Source organism: Miniopterus schreibersii (assembly GCF_964146895.1).
Source record: "Miniopterus schreibersii genome assembly, chromosome: 9".
Taxonomy (NCBI): Eukaryota; Metazoa; Chordata; class Mammalia; order Chiroptera; family Miniopteridae; genus Miniopterus; species Miniopterus schreibersii.
The window spans coordinates 29,261,562-29,283,592 of NC_138118.1; the positions used below are offsets into that span (position 1 = coordinate 29,261,562).

The 22,031-nt window shown below is 35.9% G+C and overlaps 1 protein-coding gene across 5 annotated transcripts in view; it reads right to left on the reverse strand.

The window, feature by feature from the left end:
- MDFIC (MyoD family inhibitor domain containing) overlaps positions 1 to 22,031 on the reverse strand; it is a 100,124-nt gene that overhangs the window by 24,587 nt on the left and 53,506 nt on the right. For all 5 annotated transcript variants that reach the window (XM_081147018.1, XM_081147020.1, XM_081147016.1 and 2 more), the window contains one exon: positions 19,811 to 20,086. In XM_081147018.1, coding sequence (XP_081003144.1) covers positions 19,811 to 20,086 — 276 coding nt within the window. The remainder of the gene's footprint in view (positions 1 to 19,810; positions 20,087 to 22,031) is intronic.

Consider the following 22,031-nt stretch of genomic DNA (forward strand, 5'->3'; position numbering starts at 1 on the left):
TAGCACCCTGTAGGTGGTAGTTGTCCAAGAACTCTCTGGTGTTATACCAATGGGACTCAGAACTCAAGACCTTTGGTCACCAAAACTAAGTGATCAAGTGGTGTCCCTGGGCAGCAAGCAGTGACAAAACTCAGGGCACCAGGTACATGTACAAGCTTGTCTCAGGAAATACTGACAATCTGATAAATGGCAAAAGAAGAGCAAGAAGATTGTGCCTACCCTCTTAAGTCTCTGAGGAAGATTAAAGTTGATGAGCTGGGAGGGAAGGAGAGAGAAAGAGAGAACACAAAGATGGTGCCTCCCAGCCACCATCCTCAGAGAGTACCCCAGCAGGCACCAAGATGTCTGTAAAACTCTTGACCCTCAAGCCAACACTTTAAGATAAGCAAATAAGACTCTTTCATATAAAGTCTTGGGTGTCTCTCAGTTGCTTGGCTCTGTGTTGGGCCCTGAGGGTGAGGGTGAGTCCAAGTCTGTGGGCCCTTTAAGAGACATTTCTCAGTTCACTATAGCCTTGAGAATCTCAAGGACCTAAGACCCAATGTTTTTCAAAGCTAGGTGTTTTGGGGGCTCATCTCTCAAGTGCAGGCCTTAAAAGTCAAGGTGCCCAATGTGTAGTTTGAACACTTCATTCTTCAGGGAGAAGCTCCAGGTTTTGAGTTCCCTCCCCACTGTGGATCACCACACCAGGGGTTGGGTTTATGGCAAGATTGTGTCTCAGCCTCTCCTACCAGCTTTATTTTTGTTTGTTGTGTTGTTGTTTTGTTTTTTCTCATTTGCTTGATGTGCAGGATTCAGTTGACTAGATTTTAGGTTTCTATTTTTCAGAAGAAATTGCTCCGTATGTAGATCCATTTATGTCTATGGGAGAAAGTGAGTTCAGGATTTTCCTACATCACTATCTTGAATTGGAATTTGTCATATTAAATGCTTTTAGTCACTAATATTAACTTATTATAGACACTCACAAAGTTGGACAGTTCACCTATGACACAAGGTCTTCATGATAGCATGGAAGCAAACAAATACACTAGGAGAAAGCTGATAGTATTCACAGGGCTGGGATAAGGCACAATTCTCCAGGTACTTGAGTATTCCTTAGCAGTGAATGTTGTGCAGGCCCCTATGAAGGAAAGGGCAGCATCCCCAGCAGGAGGTACAGGACTTAAAAGGTAGGAGGAGGATCACCTTGACAAGTCCCAGGAGGCACATCCTGGCCCTGGCCAAAGAGGCACAGGAGTCTAACATACACTCTAAGCAAGATGAACAACAAACCAAGTGAAATGTTATAGCAAAATGTTATACCAAAGCACATTTCAAAGCAGTGCACAAGAGATAAATCCTGTTATTTATGGATTTATGGATCAAATGATTGAATTGTTACTCTTTCCATATCCCTCCTTCCCCAACCATATTATCTATTAATACCATTTGCATTTTTAAGGCACTATCACAAGCCTCAAGTAAACAGGATAACATGACATTGAAATTATACGGTATAAATACCACAAACTTAATGTACTGTACAATCTATTTCAGAGCCAAGAAAACATATAAACATGTTGTTTGTAAGTACTCTAAAACTGACAAAAGCAGATAAACAGAGTTTTCTCATAGAATAAAAATTTTGAAGCCTAACTATATTACTTTAAATTGTGGAAAAAAAGATAAAAATAAAAACCCAATCTTTTGCACTTCATCAGGGGTACCCCAAATGAGGTTTTCCTGAGTCACAGGTCATTACTTACTATGGCAATTCAGGCAAGTAAGTGCTAGAATTCCCAAAAGAAATTCCTCAAGTGCCTGTGGTGGTTGTTGCTGTCCATATATTTGGTTTCGGTGAGGCTTCTAGCAACAGAAAGATAACATTCTTGGGGGCACAAAAGCAATGACGTTTTAATTCATGATCACCCTGCCATCTTCATGAGTGACACAGACAGCAAAGTATTATCCCATTTCTTAGGATCTAGAAAATTAAACCTATTTCTAGTCTTGACTCTGTTCATTAATTGGCTAAGTAACCTTGAACAAGTTGTTTGACTCAGTGTCCATATGCATAAAATGAAGAGGAAAATGATCTCCAAGTTCATTTCAAGCACTGTTTTTATGATGATATCATCTATTTTCTATAAACACATTTTTAAGTCTATGTGAGAGTCTTTTATTGACCTTGAACAGAGCCATTACTTGGCTTAACACAACATTCAAAGCAAAATTTAAAGTTAATTAATGCTGCCCTGGACAGTGTGGCTCAGTTGGTTGCACTGAAAGGTTGCAGGTTTGATTCTCTGTCAGGGCACATGCCAGAGGATGTAGGCTCGATCCCTGGTAGAGGGTGTGTAGGAGGCACCTGATTGATGTTTCTCTCTCTCTCCCTCTCCCTTCCTTTCTCTCTAAAAATCAATAAAAAATCTTTTTAAAAAAGTTAATTAATGCTGAATACAAGACGACTAGAAGTTGGCTTAACCCTAGGAGCAGATGGTGAAATGGCATGTTAGATGAAGAGAAAGCAAAGGTGGTTCCAGGGATTGGGATACAAAGGCAAAGGGGAAGAATATGATAGTTTTTGTTGGGGCAGGAAAAAGCAGGTACAAAGCCTTCAATTTTACATTTCAGAAATGAGGAGGAAGGGACAGCACTAGTGATAATATGGTGTCACTGGGGTCAAGCAGGATGACTTTGAGGATTATGAAGGAGGTAGTGTTACCAGGAGTTGATAAGGCACTGGATGAGGCACTGATGGGAAGAGTTAAGTGTAATGCCCTGATTTCCGGAGCCATTTACCAAAGAAGAAATACAGAAACAAAAATAGTTTGGTTTAAAATTTTTGAACATAAGACATAGTAAGTCTGAGGATACTCAAATGGAGATGTCCAAAATGTGGCTGGAGACAGTGGTCTGAAATTTGGGAGACAGATTCTAACAAGGAAGTTAGAGGTAGTTCAAACTCTTATAAGGGAATAAAATTATTAAGTTGCCCAGGGAGAATGTACCAAGTGAAAAGAGAAGAGAATGCAAGCGGACAGGACATTTAAGGAAAGGACTGAGGAAGAAAGGTAGGTAGAGGAAGCTGAGGACTTAACAAGAGAATAGAAACTCCAGGAAAAGGAGGCACCATGGAAGTAAGAGAAAAAAATAGTTCAGGGAGATTGTGTCAAACACTGTTGAGCCAGAGAAATTTTAGTGATGTGATAGGGATGGAAATGAATAGCAGTGAGATAAGGAGTGATTGAAAAATAAGGAAGTAGAGATTGCTAAGGCAGATATACTTTTAAGAAATACGTGAAGGGAAAAAGAAATCTGAGGAAAAACTACAAGGGATGCAGAATCAAGAAAGATGTGGACAAACACTTGCACACACTATCAATATATACATTGTTAGATAGGAAAGAGTTGTATATGTGTACTATTCTCTGGAAGAGAGTTAAAACAGGGTATGAAAAGGGCTACTCAATAGAGTGGATGATAGGATCTGCAGTAACAGGGTGCTGCTACAAGAAAGGAGACATCTCTTCCTTTTAAATGGGAGGTAAAAACAAGTTCAGATTTAGGTAAGTTTGAAGGTGGGGCCCGAGGTAGAGAGACCTTGGGAATGGCTAGATGGCCTCTTCTCCCGTGGAGAGTGAAAGTTTAGCAGAGCTTCAATTTTTTGTTTATTTTTTTAATATTTTTATTGCTTTTTAAAGAGAGAGAGGAAGGGGGAAAGAAAAAAACATCGACCTGCATGCCCCTTACTGAGGATCCAGCCTGCAACGTGGGCCATGTGCCCTGACCAGGAATTCAACCCGCAACCTTGCATGGGACAACACCCAACCAAATGAGCCACACCAAGCAGGGATTGGAGAGCTTCATTTTAAAGAGAGTAGCAACAAAATGCAATAGCCATTGTGGAAAATGGGAAGGGAAAATGGGAGAGGAAAAATGGGAGAGAACTACACAGTTCTGCCCTTTTCCCATTTTCCACAGAACTGTATAGTCTGCTTGTCTACACAGTTCACAGCTATAGCCCAGCACCCAAAAGAGTGCCTGCCTCAGAGTAAGCTCAATAATGATTTGTTGAATGAATGAGGGACCCAGAATATTTGGTAAGGAACTCTGAGAATCCATTTGAAACCCCAGAGCACACATGAGTAAGTGATAGTGATTTTCATGGACATCAAGGTTTCTTCAGTAGTACTCAACTACTTGTTACAGACAGAAGCTGAAAAGATAGACACTAGATTTTTGGTTCTGAAAGGCAGGTATGCCATAATGACTGGGTCTCAGGCAAGTTAGAAGATTCATCAATAGATCCAAATCTGAATAAGGAAGAAAATGTATACAAGGACAGATACATATATTTTATATATATATATATATATATATATATATAGTCAATAGGGGTTCAAGAGCCAGTATGTTCATATTTATTTCTAAAAGTATATTTTTTAAAAGTAACAAAAAATGAAATAAAACGGGTGGGCTCTACAGAATCTAGTACACTAGTCTGGGCACATGGCAAATCCTTAATAAATACCTCTTGACTTGATGCAATTCATTTGTATGGCCTGAGGCAACGATTACTTTTGGCTTTACTTTAATTTCTCCTGTTACTCTACAGCACACATTTCCTAGGAGATATCTACCACAGATGTTGAAAAGTTCTAGAATAACTACTCTTCTTGTCATTCCAAAATTCAATTACTGCATCTCACTAAGCATAATTATGATAAAAAAATAAACTTCAACTTCTAGTGTCAACTTTAAATTGTTATATTATAGGCATATTATTCCCCAAGAGGTCCGTCCAGTTCCTCTAGTTTGATTTCCCAAGAAAATTCAGAGCAGAAATTTAAGCAGGTTTAATGTCTTTGGAAAACTTGTATATTAACCCTTGTGCTGTTTTCTTTCAATTATCTTCACACTGCCCTCCACCCCCATATCCTAGATTTCACAATCTTCTAGGAGACAACTATTGTTTATCTGTATGAATATTTTCAAAATTGGAAATGATTAATTTCCCTGAGCAAACTGTTTTATACTTATTCAATGTTATTCTTCTAATTGCCTCTTATATCCACTTGAGGGAATGTCTACCACATTCTATTTTCCTTTTGGTCAAGAGTAAAGAGGTAGAAACGTCAGTTAAAATTACTAGGGTCCTGTGCTAAGAAGCAGGCTTGAGGCCACAGTATGTTGCACATCAATTAAAATCCCTTTGGAAGACTTGCCTGAGAGCCATGAAACACATTTTGCACCAGGAAGTTGACTTTTGATACATTTCCTCAGTTTACTCCTGTGCTTATTTATAGAGAGTTAAAAGATTACCCAAATTGTGGTAGATAAAACCATGAAGTTAATTTCTTCCATGTCTCTGTATCCATGCTTTGGTAAAAGTATGTTATTAAAGTATAAACATGAGAACAATAGTTAATAATTTACTACTTAACATAGTTTTTTTCCCTAAGGTGGAAATTTGGATATGTCCTTTATTCTTATTGCAATTTCATGTAAGAAAAAAAGCCACTAAAAAAGACTGTGTGCTCTGCATTATGAAAACTGCACACAGAAATGTAAGTTTATAAAACAAGTACATTACAAAAGATATTACTTATAATATAAAGGGGACAAAAGCAAGTATTTTTGGATTTTGTGTGTGTGTGTACCACACATACAAATATTATCTTTAAATGCATAAAACAAAATAAAAATAACTTCAAAGGAAACTAATTGTGTTGAAATAGCTTTTATAATACTAAAAGCTGAGGTAGAATAATTATGTGCTTTTTTAAACACATCAATAACAAGATCTAGTGGTGATCTGAAAAGTACTGTGATTTTAAAATAGTGATTAGCATAAACGGTATTTCATGATTTCTGCAATAACTGTAATATGGTATGAAAGTATCAGTGACAAAATCACTAATGCAAGTGAAATTTATTACTTATAATTGAGGGGAATGTTAAATTTCATTTAAAGTATAGAAGTTAATAAAATTAAGGTGTTTTTTTCTCAAAGTCACAAACCCCTCCCAAACCTAAGAACCACTGAGGTAGAGGATCATAAATGAATCTTTCAAATATCTTCCTAGTGTACTCTAACCTCCTCTATAAAAAAAATTCTACTTTATAATTTTTTTAAAAATATGGCAACTTTGTAACACAGGCTCCCCTCTATCCTATTTTATTCTATACTGAGATTTAAACAATTATAAACGTTCTCAAAAGTATAATAGTTTAATACTATATGTATTAAAATCAGTAAAACCATTTCTAAGTGAAATTAGTATTTCTGTTTTACTTCCATCAGTTTTAGGAGTCCATACTGCTTTCCATAGTGGCTGCACCAGTCTGCATTCCCACCAGCAGTGTACTAGGGTTCCCCTTTTCTCCACACCCTCGTCAGCACTTGTAGTTTGCTGATTTGTTGATGGCAGCCATTCTGACAGGTGTGAAGTGATAACTCATTGTGGCTTTAATGTGCATCTCTCTGATGATTGGCAATGTTGAGCATTTTTTCATATGTCTCTTGGCCATCCGTATGTCCTCTTTGGAGAAGTGTCTATTTAGGTCCTTTGCCCATTTTTAAATTGGATTGTTTGTCTTCCTTTTGTTAAGTTGTATGAGTTGCTTATATATTTTGGATATTAACCCTTTATCCGATGTGTCATTGGAGGGGGAGGACAATGAGCTCAGAAAGAGGAAAATAATAAATTAAAAAACCCCAAAAAACAAATGATGATAAAACTTATGTATTCTGAAAGAAAGAAAAAATCAACTCAAATACCATGACAATCTAATTCAATCTAGAAAAAGTAATTATTTAAAAAGTATTCTGTCTTGCAGATTTTTAGAGCTATTTCTTTTAAACTATGTATTCATACTTACAAACATACAAACAAAAATAAATCCATCTGAAAAGAGCATGAAAACATTATTATTGAAAATGTCATGAATCACTGCCATTTGGGTTCTTCTAAATTGCAGTAAACTGTGCAATGAAATCAGGCAAAATTTCTAACTGAAATGAACCAGGATGGAGAAAAACTAAGAAAAAGAGAGAAATGAGGGAGAAAGGAGAGATGAGGGAGTGCGGGGAGAGACAGACAGATGGATAGACATACAAAAGGTATACTTCTCAGAGTAACAACTAGGCTTGCAGGCTAGATCTTCAAAGATGGAAGCTTCTCTGAACAGTGCAGAAAACAGACATAGTCTTAGACATGAAGGGCACCTTTTTGTTCCTTCTCCTTCAGAATCTTCTTTTTTAAAAACCCCATGTTCAGCCTGGCCAGGCGTGGCTCAGTGGTTGAGCATCGACCTAGGATCCAGGCGATCAGGGTTCGATTCCCGGTCAGGGCATATGCCCAGGTTGCGGGCTGCGGCCGATCAATGACTCTTTCATCATTGATGTTTCTGTCTCTCTCTCTCCCTCTCCTTTCCTCTCTCTGAAGTCAATATTAAGATATATTTAAAAAAAAAGTTAAAGAAAAAAACCCATGTTCAAAGTTAATTTTTCCATAATATTATAATTATCTATTCTTAAACATTTTAGTGCTATTTAGCCAGTCTCAGTATATAGAGATAATGGTGGGGGCACACACAAAAAGGAATTGAAATAATGTAGCAATAAAACACTGGGAGAAAATAAGAAATTTATGAAGGCATCAAAGACAACAATTAAAAATGTATAAAATAAAATATTACCAAAATGGTTTTAGTAAAAGACAAAGGAACATTAATATAATCCAGTTACACTTATTTTGAATTTTCTCTTTCCTCCATTGTTCTTGAGCGGTCTGACCGCATGGCATTTGAACAGTAATTAAGGTATGGATTACACAACAGTATTTTTTCAGTTCATAAGCTGATGGAAATATTTATATTCCTCTATCTTAAAATATGAAACTAATTCTTTAAAAGGTAAAACACTTTAGCTAAAGTGGTAAAATTTAGGTAAAGTAAAATACAAAACGAAAAGAAAATGTTCTGATTTATTGTGAGCATCTGAGATAAAGTTTTACTGTGACGTCACCTCAAATATTTGAAGACAAAAATTATGTTCAGCGAACAATACCTGATACTATTTTCCCTGTCTACGCACTTCATAAACTACAAGAGACTTGTGAATCATCAGTCAGTTTTTGTCAGATTCAAAACATCCTGCATATCCTGTATCTCTTCTTCAAAACTTCCTCCTTTGAGTATTAAGCAATATCTAATACTATTATTGTAACTATAATTTTTTGAAATCCTTCTAAAATGAATAGAAACTTTAATGTATTTAACATCATTTCAAATGATAACATCCTTTTCCAGATGGCAGGTTTCCAAAACTGTAAATCTACTATACCAAATCCTACTGGTCATTTGAAAGGTCTACCTTATAAGTGTAAGTCACTGAACTAAAGCAGTCATTTATACAGATCATCTCCAAGCATGGCTGCTTTGTTCTAATAATCTAAAAACTGAGAAGGATAAGATATAGATACAGATATTTAGATACAGATATCAATTAATAACTATAATATAGGACACTTTATAATGGATCTCCTTCCCTCTCGCCTACTCAAGGACATCCTTCTCTATCATCAACATCTTCCCTTCATGAGCTCATTACCAACATTCCACCAATAAAATCCTAATTCTAAAAGCATCTTTTTGCTCACAGGCCTTTCACTATTTTTCTTCAGGAAAACATCTTGAACAGAGTAGCCTAGACTTACAATCTTCAATTGTTCTCTTTTTATTCTCTCTGGAACCCACTTCAATCAGACTTTTGTCCCTATACCAAAAGTATGAAGGTCACAGGACAGTGTAAATGGTCACTTCTCATTCATCTTATTGGACTTCCCATTTGCATCTGATACATGATCATTCCTTCCATGTTGAAACACTTTCTTCTAAGCTGTACATCTTTGTAGGTTCCTTCTCCATTGTGGGTTACTCACCTTCATTTTTTTCATGGTTCTTCCTTATTTTCTGACCTCTACATATTTAAGAATCAGTTCTTGGAATACTTAACTTTACCTACTTCCTGGACTTCTTAACCCTGTATACACATTAGAATGAATCAAGTGGGTAGCTTCTAAAGGAAGCGGATGCCTTTGCACCACTCCATTGCACTCTGGGGAGAAAACCCAGAAGCTCTTATTACAAATATGCAGGGTACCAGGGTTGAGAACCCCAGTGCTAGATGATCCCATCCACTGAATATTCTGTACTCCGATAACTCACAAAATGTGTCCCAGGCTGCAGACATTTCTTCTAAACTTAAGACTTCCCTATCCAACCACCTATTTCACATCACCACCTAGATAGATAATGGGCATCTCAAATCCAACATGTTCAAAACCAAACACCTGATTTTCCTCCCAGAACCAAACCTGTTCTTTCCATAGTCTTCCTATCTCTGTTAATGGTAATTCCATACTTTCAACTGCTCAAGTCAAATAAGTTGGAGTCATCCTTAACCTGTCTTTCTCTCTCACTGCAATCTCATACTTTAGTAGATCTTACTCTGCCTTCAAAGTATATCCATATGCAAGAACATCTCGCCACTGCCACCTGATCCAATGCTACCACCTCCCATCTGAATTACTGCAAGGTTCACGCAGAAGTGCCTCCCTTCTTTTGCCCTGTGTAGCTGTAGTCTACTCTCAGCACAAAAAGCAAGTGATGCTTAAAAATCGTCAGATCATATAAGTTAATTGCTCAAAATCTGCCATTGGCTTCCTAATCCACTCAGATCAAAATCAAAACACTGATTCATTAGCCCTCACCCCATCATTTGCTTCCCTCTTCACTGTTCAGTTCTTAGAAATATTTGACCTTAGAAAAATATATCTGAAGCTATCCAATGTCTTTGCTTACTTCCAGGAAACACAGAAGAGGAACAATATTCTGTCACCATATTTCTTAAAAACTTTTGTAAGATTCTCAAAGAAGCCCATGAACCAAAAATGACAGAATCACTATAAGACACTACCACAATTAATCAAAATTCCAATTTATTACAGGTTAAGTCTTAACCCTTTCAAGACTTTTAATGTGGCTTACTCTTCACTTCCTAAGGAAACATAAATTTACTTTAAATACATTTTTAAATTAAGCTACTATTTTCTATTTTTCTAAATTATGCAGTTGTTTCCTAACTCACCTTTCCTACACTTTTTTTCTAATTCTTTAAGTGCTCACTTACTTATGTTTTATTTCCTTTCTTAGTGTAAAAGCTATTATTAAATTCAATTAGGGGCCTTAACAATCTAAAGTATAAGAAGCTATCAACTTCCATCAACTTGTAGTCCAAAACAAAGTCAGAAATTTGGAATTCAGAGTCATAAATGCCTGTCCTGTCAATGCCTTACATTCAAATGCAATGAGGTACGAGTAGGACTTGAGACAAGCTTTTAAGTCCTTTTAAAGGTTACATTTCCTCATACAAAGTTATTCCACAGAAATTACTCAAAGGTTTCTAAGATTAGTCAACCACACAGCCCACACAGAGTGAAGTCATCTAGGTTAACCATTCAGTAAAGGCTTCCTTGGCTGCTCAATTATCTTGCTTTGATAATAGCTGTGCATTCACATAATTCAGTGTATTGAACTCTCTATCTAAACTCTAAAGAGATAAAATGCTGGCTGGTCAAGAAAGTATCATTACCTTCTTAAAATTTTTAAATATTCTCTCTCTCCTGGATTCTTTCTTAAACACACTCAAACCTTTCCCATATTAAGACAAAATAATACAAAACAAACAAAACAACCTCCCTGACCCACACTTTCTACCTGGACTCTGGCCTTTCTGGAGCTACTGTGTTTCCACACATTCCATAAACCATATCATTCTGGCTTTTCTGTGAAAATACCTCTTAATTAGGCAGCAGAATGACGTCCACACTGTTAAATCCAATAAACTTTTTCAGTACTCATCCTACTGAAACTGTCAACAATATCTGGTGCAGTATCTGGTACAGTCCTTCTTAAAACACTTTTTCCCTGGCATCCATGACATCACTGGCCTCTCCAATTTGTTTCTTCTCTCACCTCCATTTTCTCTCAGCCTGATAATCTTCCTTTTCTCTTTGCCCTTTGAACTCTCCCCTAAGCTATCTTATCAGTGACTAGCTTTACTCTGACTTACTCTGACATCACCTGCGGAGAAACGTCTACTCAAGCTGAATGCACATTCCCCATCAAACTGGCTAGCCTCCAATGATCCCTGAGTCATTCAGTTTTCATCCATCTGACCTTTTTTCTTAAATCTCTACTCAGGAAAACACATTCAGATTCCATTTCAAACACCCCCTCTATGAGAACAAATATAAATTAGTATGCTTGCTTCTAACTCCCTTGTTCAAGCTCAAGTGTATATTTTTATTTTCAAATGGTCTTAGATTGTGTATCATCATTTGAAATTGAACTCAACTCATGGTCAGCCTCAAACTATATTCAGCTATTCCTCATAATTTCCTAATTTTTATATTTCCCCAACTAACTGAATTGGAAAATTAATGACAGTCCTGCTTTGGATGCATGTCTGACTGCTGCTCCACTTCTATTCAGCTTTACCCTTGGGCCCAGACCCTTCACTTAATCCTGACACCCTAAAGAAAACTTTCAGGATTTCCACTACCCACACTTGGCACAGTTCTTTGTGTTGAAAACAAACTTTCATCCTATAGAAGCTTGGCTGCTCTAACTACCTACTACTGGTTGACCTAATAAAAGCATCGCCTAGCCTGGCCAGTGTGGCTTAGTGGTTGAGTGTTGACCCATGAACCAAGAGTTCACTGGTTCGATTCCCGGTCAGGGCACATGCGTATTTTTTAAAAAAATAACATTAAAAAAAAAAGCATCACCTAAACTTTCTGTCACTGTACAAAGAAAAAAATTAAAATCTTGGTCTAGTAATAGGCTCATAAGATTTCTTCAATTCTTTCCATTTAGCCTATTATTCTGAAGCTAGGTATCTAAATAGTTTCTTCACTCTGATGCCCCACACCTCAAAGCTTCCTGGCCATCGACCTGTCTCTCCAATGTTTTATATCCTCCCCACCTATTTCCTGAGTGAATGCTACGCTAATATAAATTCTCTGAGTAGTGGCCTAAAACAGACATAGCTGATAGTATCTATCTCTTCTTCAATATGGCCTGCAAAGTTGTCAGCTATTATCAAAGAAGTGCTCTCAGATTTGAGGCAGATTGGGAGGTGTTTCTATATTACAAATGTTAAATTACATGTATTTCAGAACCTTGTAAAATCTTTTCTTTGCTCCTCATCAAATGAATAAGTATAAAAATAATTTACTATAGATCATAAATTATTTATTTAACCTATTTTCCTAAACTCTAAAGGATGTGTATTTAAATATTTACTTTCAACTCTAAATTAACACTTACCATTTACCAATACTTTGGATAGATACCTTACTCTTCGTATTACTGTTGTTCCATTTAGTTTGTTGGATGAGCAGTGAAATTTACTAAAATCTTATTTTCCAATGAGCTGGCAAATGTTGCATCAGAAAGCATAATTCTAAACCTATTCTAACATGGAATAGAAGGCACTGTGCCTCAGAAAACACAACAAAACATCATCCAGTAAAGCAAGTATTTTGAGGAACGTAGCAACATATCTTGTCAAAGTCCTAGAAAATTGGTTACTGGGAGATCAGGTTATAAAACTATGGTCATATCATAAAGTCTTATTACCCTTCTACTAAAATACAAGTACGTGTACAATTATAGGCAAAAGCAAGAAGTTTGTTTTTTGTTTTGCTTTTTAAAAATATGTTTTAATTAATTTTTTTAGAGAGAAAGAGGAAGGGACATTGGCTGCCTCCTGCATGCTCCCTATTAGGGATAAAGCCTGAAATCCAGGCATATGCTTTGACCAGGAATCTTACCAGCGACCTCTCAGTGCATGGCACAATGCTCAACCAGCTGTGCCACATGGGCCAGGGCAAAACTGAGAAGTTTTTATGGGGGGAAAAATGAATAAGTTTTTATAATACTACTAAAACTAAGAATGAACCGTTCAATTTCAATTTTACTTTTCTAATTTTTTTTCTTCTAATTTTTTTCTTCTTCTGGTTTTAGGATTTGAGAATGTGTAATTGACTGAAAACCATACAAAATAATGAGAACACTTAATGGGGTGGTAGGTAGGAGTTCTGAGTTCCAATCCTGCCTCAGTTAAGTTTCTTTTTCAAAAACCTTTCTTTTAGCTCAAATATTAGCACTCCCTTTTACCTCCCCCATTCTCTCCCTTTGAGGATTCAGTCATTCCTATGTTTCAAACATAATGTCTACAGAAAGTTAAAGAAGTATCAGTGTTCTCCAGTTTATATTCCTTATTTGCTTCAGCATTTACTGAACACTTATTATAAGCCGGGCACTAAATCTATGAGCTGGAAATTAAGACATTAATAAAATAGTCTTTGCCTTCAATGAGATTACATTTTAGTGCAGAAAAACAAACAAAAAAATACCAGATCAACTTTAGTATTATTTTATCTGTGGCAGGTACTATAGGGACCCAAAACAGGGGCGATTAGCCCCAAATTGGGACATCAGGATATGATGCTTGAGTGGAGTTCTGAAAAAAATGTGCATAGATCAAGAAGGCAAAGAAAGTTATGAGAACATTCCAGTCTAAAATGAAGCAAAGGCATTCAGCTGTGTCAGTTAACCACGTGTGCAGGGACCTCTAAGCCTTGCGGTAAAGGCACAATTTAAAGTTCAAGGAGTTAGGTCAGGGTTTGCACATGAAAAGGAGAGATGAGGAAGCCATAAGGTCAAAAAAACATATTTTTACCATTTTTTAAAAACGTGTTTTTATTGATTTTAGAGAGAGAGGAAGGGAAAGGGATAGAGAGTAACATCTAGAAACATCAACGAGAGAGAAACATTATCAATTGGCTGCCTCCTGCACGCCCCCTAGGGGGAATCGAGCCAGCAACCCTGGTATGTGGCCTGACCGGGAATCAAACCAGTGACCACTGAGCTAAACCAGCTGCGCTATTTTCACCAGTGATTCTCAAGATAGAAGGGGACAGGACATATGTGAATTACCTAGTAGGCTTTTCAAACTGTCCTGCTCCACTGTGGTACATCCCTTTGATGGCTGTGCACCCCATCCAAACTGTCTCCCATAGAGTCATGGCTTACTCCTGCTTACTGAGGGTATGATGCCTGTCTCTACGGTATGTTGTGAGAAACAGCTACATTATGAATACAAGGGTAAATACACTGAAAAGAAGGGAGAGAGAAGTCTGAAAAGGAGACAGAAAAAGTTCATAGAGATTAGAAACCAAGAGAATAGTTTAAAGAAAGGGAAGAAGAGAGAACCAGTAAAATCTGAGGACTGGGCTTGTCTTTCCATAGGTACAAAGACTTCCTACCGAGCTTGTTAGCATCACAAGGTCAACAATTCTAAAACCAATTCATTGATTTTATCTATGATAATAGTTCTTACATAACTGAACTAAGGAATTTCTGCATTATGAAGAGAATAGAAAGTATAATGTTTCAAAGAAACATACAGTATACTAGATACAAAATGATGTCTTTTGGAGAAGTCATGTATATCTAGCTACACAGCTTCCAAATACAGGGCATCTCAGGCTGCCTGTGGTCTGTTTCTTTCTTACCTTTCCAGTCTCATTTCTCCTAATTTAGCTTCTCAGCAACAAAAAGTGGTTTATGGTTCTCTGAACAAAATACATTATTTCATAAGGTCCCTTCAGACTTGAATGCCTTCCTCAACTCCCTAAACTAATCTTCTCTTAAGTCTCTATGGAGGCACTGCCTTCTCAAGGAAGCTAACATTCCTGACCCCTCCCTGTGTGCTCCTTAATGATGATGATGAAAACAGGAGCTAACATTCCAAATATTTCATCTGGGCCAGACTGTGCCCTAACTCAACTAAATTCAGTATCAACTAAACTTCTATTCACAACAATCCTATCAAGTAGGTCCTAATAATATCCCCATTTTATAGACAAGACACTGAAGCATAAAGAAGTTGTTAAGAAACCTACCCAAGGACATATCTCGGGTCAGTAGTAAAGCCAATTTCTGCACACAAGCAGGCTGTGCTCTAATCACTAAGGTATACTGCCTCTTTGTAATTAAAAAAGAGCTTTATCCTAGGTATTGCTATGTATACGTTGTTCCTGACTCTCTTGTTCAGCATTTGTGTTCAATGAGCTACTGGGATTGGAAATGCATTTCTTTACAAATACTAAATCTGTCAACATGAAGTGTAAATTATCGAATATTCCTGAAAAGCATAAAATATCTTCTAAAAATATCTTTGTTGAAATTTAATTTTTACAAAACTAATATAGCAATAACTGGCACGCCTAAAACGTGCTAGGATTTGTCATTCCTTGATAAGAAAAGTATCTTAAAATATAATGAAAACTCTTGGCAATTTCAATGCTATATGATAATAAATTATACTATAATTATTTCAAAGGTCAAGAATCTTAAACATTTAATCTTAAAACTTTATACCTGGGTGATGCAATCAGAAAATTAAAGTATGTATGAAAATATTTAATTAAACAAAACAAGTAGAAATCTACTCATTAAAAACCTTTAAATAAAATGTATAATATTTTTCCACATGGTAATTTTTTCTCTACTGTATAAAAAGCACTTTTTAAAAGAACATTTTTAAAATGAACATGCACACACATTTTATTTTTCAATACTAGTTTCACAGAAGAGTAGGATAAAGTGCTTTGGAATAAAAAATTGTATTGCTTACTAACTCCTGGGAAACTCTTTGAAGCTAATGTAATGGGCATCACTGTAAATTAAAAAAAAGAAAAAAATATTGACTCAGACACAGTCCAGTATTTCAAATAATTTAGAGTCTGGTAGGGAAGAAAACAAAAACCAGGTATAGGTGTGAGAATTGTTTTAAAATTTTAGTAGGTAGGGATTCAAGAAAGCAAGCTTATAATTATAGTAAGATCCTTGCCTCAGTGGAGGTTTAACACCAACATCCAATGTGATGGTGGAATGGCCAATAAATTAACTTTTCTCAGCAGATTTTTATAAGGAAAAATATCAGTAGTTAGTAGCACAGATTGTGGAACCAGAGTTGTCTGAGTTTATATCTCAATTCTCTCATACACCAATTGACTTCAGTGGTTTCACTTCTCTGTGTCTGTTTCCTTACTCACTATTAGATGATTGCATATTGTTCATAGAATTACAGTGCTGTTGGGAGGATTAAATGGGTTCATGTGAGAGAAACAGGTAGAACAATACCTGGTACATAGAACGAATCTAAGTAACTAACTACATACATCAAGACAACTTAAAAAGAGAATATAGATAGAGCACATGTCTATATGTACTCAAGCCTTAGGTAACCCACAGTTAAAGACATATTAAAACATGTCACCAACCCACTGTCTTAATTATGTGGCTGGGTCAATCCTTACCTTTGTATAAGCAATGGGCCCACCATATCTTAGCAGTCTTTTCCAAACTTGATCCAAAAAAAAGTCCTTAGTGTTCTTAATAAAACACTATGAAATGGTTAAATATTTAATCCCATCGTTTGAACCACAAAATGCCCCTCTGCTTGTCAATATTATTTATGTGCACTACAAAAACCATAACCACGAAAAGACACACATTGTCAAACTGGGCATGGTTAGCTAATTTTGAAGTTTTCAGTGAATATTATTTTACTACTCATTTACTACTGATTTGCTCATTTTGCTGCAAGAACAGACATAAGATGATTAAAAAAAAATTAAGACAAGAAAAACATAGAACTGAGAAAATTTTAGCTATTAAATCTCCCCATTGTTATCATTTTTATTGACAGTATTACAGATGTCCCCCATTATCCCCCATTTGTCCCCCACCCTCACCCAGCCCCCACCCCACCCTAGGCCTCCACCACATTAATGTCTGTGTCCATGAGCTATGCATATATGTTCTTTGGTTAACCTCCCCCCTCCACCCCACACCTCCCCTCTGAGATCTGTCAGTCTATGCTTCTGGAGCCTGTTCAAGACTTGCTGTTCTCAAATACAGTCCTCCTGAAATCCAGATGTCATGTCTGTTCATTAAAATCCTTTCTGCTATTACCCTGTTCTATTCCACTAGTATTAGATTTCTTCTCAACCAAGGATCCCACACTGTCTGTACAGCAAGAGACCTATCTGTAGAGTTCATGAAGCAGCTTTGCTGTAAAGAGAGCATCACAGAATCTTGGAACAGAAACTAACTTTGAAGATTTGTAATCCACACCATTTACATTGTTTTATTAAAAAAGCAGCCCCAAGGGAACCCAAGTCCTCTAGCTAGCTGGCAGCAGAACTGAGAATGTGTTCCTTTTAATTTGCCATTTACTAGTTCTATGCTTGTTTGTTTTTTGTGTGTTTGTTTAATTACAGTGTATTTCCAAGAAAATAAACAACTTTAAAACTGAAAATCAGAAGAAACAACAAAACTTTAGGTCACAACCTTAAATAGCAGCTAAAAGAATGAAAACATCAAACTTTGAGTAAATATGTACTAGGACAATGGAATTTTCATCTAGATTCAAGCAATGAAAATAAAATAAACCGACAACTGGCTAAATACTATGGCCTAACAGCAAAGCTATGCATAGGACATTGTATAGTATATTTAGTCATCTTCATTTGTGCTTCATATTTCTGATACCCCCAAAACAAAATCTGGAACAGAATTTGTGATATCACTATTTCAAGGGACTTCCCCCATCCATATCTTTGTGGTGGGCCATAAATGTGTGTATGTGAGAGGGGGAAACAAAAAAAGAAAAAAGGAAGAGGGAGAAGAAGAGGGTTTATTTCATTTATATACTATTGACTTTCCTCTTTCTTCATATGTTGCTTATGAAGCTTCATTCTTGTATCAGAAATAAATTCACACATGATTCTAAAAGTAAGCAAATAATATAAAAAGTATTAAAGTGCCATACGCAATTTCAAGTTGGATATGCAAATGTTACTGTTCTTTATAATAAGTAAATAGCAAATAGAAAATAAGAGGTTTGGGACATAATAAGTAAATTCAAATAAAAAAACAAGTGGATTTCAATTGCAGTCAATTATTTCACCCAATCACCTAAAAATGAAGATCCTCTAAAGAAAATTGCATTGCCTTTCCAACTCCTTGGAGAGCCAGTTTAGTTAACAGCCTAACTATGCTTCAGAGATGACCATGTAGCTAACATGTCAAACTAATTTTCAAGTGTCAATCATGTCCCTTTCAATCTAATTAGTTTGGAAAGTAGTGTCACTGACCTGGAACTATGCAGACCCTTTATTATCATATTATTTGATCAACCTAACACTTTACCTCAGTTGAATTTGAGACACCTGTAACCAAAATGCAATATCCTTTCTCCCATGCTTTACTGATAACTCTCAATACAATTTCCTATTACAACTCAATTTATCTCCATGATTAAGCATGGCCAACTTCACAGAAGCATCCACAGAATTTCCCTAATTTAATATTTCCTGACAATTAAAATAGAAAGGTAAAGCGAATAACAAAAAAAATATATATATCAGATAGAATATTGAGTTTTTTGATGCTCAAGAACTGCTAAAAGGGGGAAAGAGGAAGAATGGAGTGACATGGATATGCTAGGAGAAATTTGAGACCTTAAATATGGGGGGAGACTATTCCTTTTTTAATACAGCAACCCATTTTTATTAAAAAAAAAAGTCTGTAAGTTACAAACCCATTGTCATCACATGAGTTTGTGTTATAATAAAGAAAAGGTTTCTCAGGGTATAGTATTTAACCTGACTTTAACCTGGTCAAGGGCAAGATGAGGCAGAGTTGAAGGAGGTAATAACTAGTTCCTGAGAGAAGCTAAAGGCCAGACCACAGTGAGCTTGGAATGGGGTGGGGTAGCTGGAAGATGCTGGTCAGTCAAGCAACAGAGATCATCACATGGTCCACTCCCTGGAAAGATAAAAATTACCAAATCTTTTTCCAATTTTGTTTTGCATATTTAAGAACTGATTTGCTAATAAGTGATCTTATCTCTGAACCACGGAATAACATATAAAACCAGGAACAGAAAAAATAATCATATACATTCATGTGCCACCACAATGTTTTATTCACATTTTAAAATGTGGTATTAATAAAATAGTAGTTATATTTAAAGTAAGACTATTCACTCTAGAGGACAATAATCTAAAAGCAAGATGTCAGCCGGGCTGGTGTGGCTCAGTGGTTGAGCATCGACCTATGATCCAGGAGATCATGGTTCGATTTCCGGTCAGGGCACACGTCAAGGTTACAAACTCGATCTCCAAGAGGGGTGTGCAGGAGGTAACCGACTGATGACTCTATCTCATCATTGATGTTTCTATCTCTCTCCCTCTCCCTTCCTCTCTCTGAAATCAATAAAGACATATTTTTAAAAATACATAAATAAAAGTAGGATGTCAGCTGCCGATGCTTCCTTTTTTTTTTCTTTTTCTTTCCTCGCCTGAAAATATTTTTCCAGTTGCTTCTCAGAAAGAGTGGAAGGGAGAGAGAGAGAGAGAAAAGAGAGAAACATTGATGTGCGAGAGACACATTGATTGGTTGCCGACACTCTAGCCATTGAGCCAAACCGGCCAGGGCCCAATGCTTCCTTTCATATAGCCTGTGTTCTACTTTGGGGATTGAAGCTGTGTTTACCAAAATTCCTGTTTTTTCTGACACATAAGCAAGATGCTTTGATTATGTTTGCTTGAACAAATAATTATTAGTGAATATGATTTTACACACGGTCAAACAAAATATGTATGTATCTCAAACTTACCTTCAGGGGAAGAGCCTGGTTTTTGGGAAAAGACGGCATTTACTTTACTCTTCTTATTGATATCACTATTTATAGACAAGCTGGACTGAATTTTTCTATGCATTTTTTGAGAAACAGGTGCTGAAAGTCTTCGATTATCCACAGATACATGTTTGGGCCCATGGTGAATTCCTTTTCCATTGCTCAGACTTTTGTAGCAGTTCTTTATCTTGTCTATTTCCTCTTCACCTGGTTCCTGTGCTGAAGTTTGAAGCTGAGGCAAGCGCTGAGGTTGGGCTAAGTGAAAAAGCAGGAAAAGTTTATCAGGTTAAAAAAGAATCAATATTTTAAAATAATCAAAATACATTCAGTAATAGACTTTTGAATTTTAATGATACTAAAAATGAAAGTGAAAAGAAAGTAAAATACTAATAAATATGGTATAATAATGATAAACAAAATATGTGACATAACTAATAATGAATAAAGTTAGAGAAAATATTCTTACTAAAAGAAAAAATGAGAAGGGGGTAATCAAAGGTGACTTAACTTTTCAAAATGGGTATAAAAACAGAAGAGAAAAATTGTGTTGTTTTTAAAGAAAATTGAAGTTAGAAATCTGAAAAAGTAATTCAACACTCATTCAGCAGAAAAAGTAGATCGTTTTCTATGTACCAGGTCCTCTTTTTGGTGCCAAAGACATAGAAATATTATCTCGCTATCCCTGATAATGGTTAACTGCTCAATTATCTTTTTAAAAAAAGGAAAACAATGGATTCAGGTATCAAAGCTAGACAGTGTAGAGAAATATTATAGGGTGCCGTGTTTGATGTTCACTTCCTAGCAGACGAGTGGGCCAACAGTGCAGCAGTGAGATTTTCATTAGAGAAGCCCCATTGAACGTACGGGCATAATCCTTAGCTATGTAACTCAGGAGAGTCTCTGTTCAGCTAATAGATTTATTTTCTATTTAAATTAGCCAAAAATGGATTCTGGGTTTTGCAGCTAAAATCTCTGATCTCCCAGAAAAGGTTATCTGTTTACACTGGTTAAATAATGAGATCATTAAAATCAACATTTACATTGATTGTATAGTTCCTAAGCAATGTTATCAATGAAAGCATTTCAGTTAAAAACAACAGCAACAACAAAAACTTCATTGTCAAAATTTACTCTTATAATTTCCTGAAATTTCAGAATCTAAAACTGCTGTTGTAATTAGTCTTTTCAATTTATGAGTATGAATTGCTATAAAATGTAAATTAAATCTGAATACTAAGAACCCTTCAACTTAGAAAACATATTGTATGAAAGCCATAACAGTTATACATGGCACTATGGCACTGATCAGGTCTAAAAGGGACTGATTACCTGTGATCTGGGAACCAGCTAAGACTTGGTATATATTTTTTACAAAGAAGACGGTTTGCATTTGAGTACATCTTTAGCACACATTGTTTACTTCTGTTCTTGTTCACATATCCTACGTCTTTTGAAGATAAACATCTTATATCAAAATATTCTACTCATGAATGTACAGATTTCAAGAAAAAAACAAATTGATTTTTTTACTTAAACAAAAGCACACTTTCATATCAAGTCTATTAACACTAATATCTGATTTATAAAACTAACATATGAATACCTCTTAGTTTTTCAGTTCTTTACTAAACAAAGGAGAACTGTCAAAATTAAATATTTGTGAATATCATGAATAGTTGTAAAATGTATCAAAATATTTTTCTCCTAACTTCTGATGAAAAAAAGAAGAAAAGGTTACTTCTCTGTTTAAAAGCTATACACTTTTCTTATAAGTGAAATTGACAATCAAGGCTTCTGCAAAAGGAGAGCTATCTCTTATGGGTGAGTAAGAGATTGATCTAGAGATTAATTTGCTGCTCCTGTAACTTCTTTTATCAAAGAGAATGACATCCTAATGAATGCTATTGAACATAAAGCCAGTTATACATATTTATTTAAAGGGATGCCAAATAAGACAGTTAAATAGAGTTAAACGTAATTTGGTGTTCTTTTCAGAGCACTTTCCAGTAATCTCACCAATAAAAGGAATGTAGTGGGCCACTTTTTCCCTGAAAAGAATAATTCAAGCAATCTGAGTGCTCAGTTAAGTTGAAATGTCTTTGATCAATACTGAGAAGACTTCTTATCAATCAAAAATGTCCTGTCATATTCCATAATCCAAGATAAATTTAAAATCACTATGTAATAGTTAAATATTCTC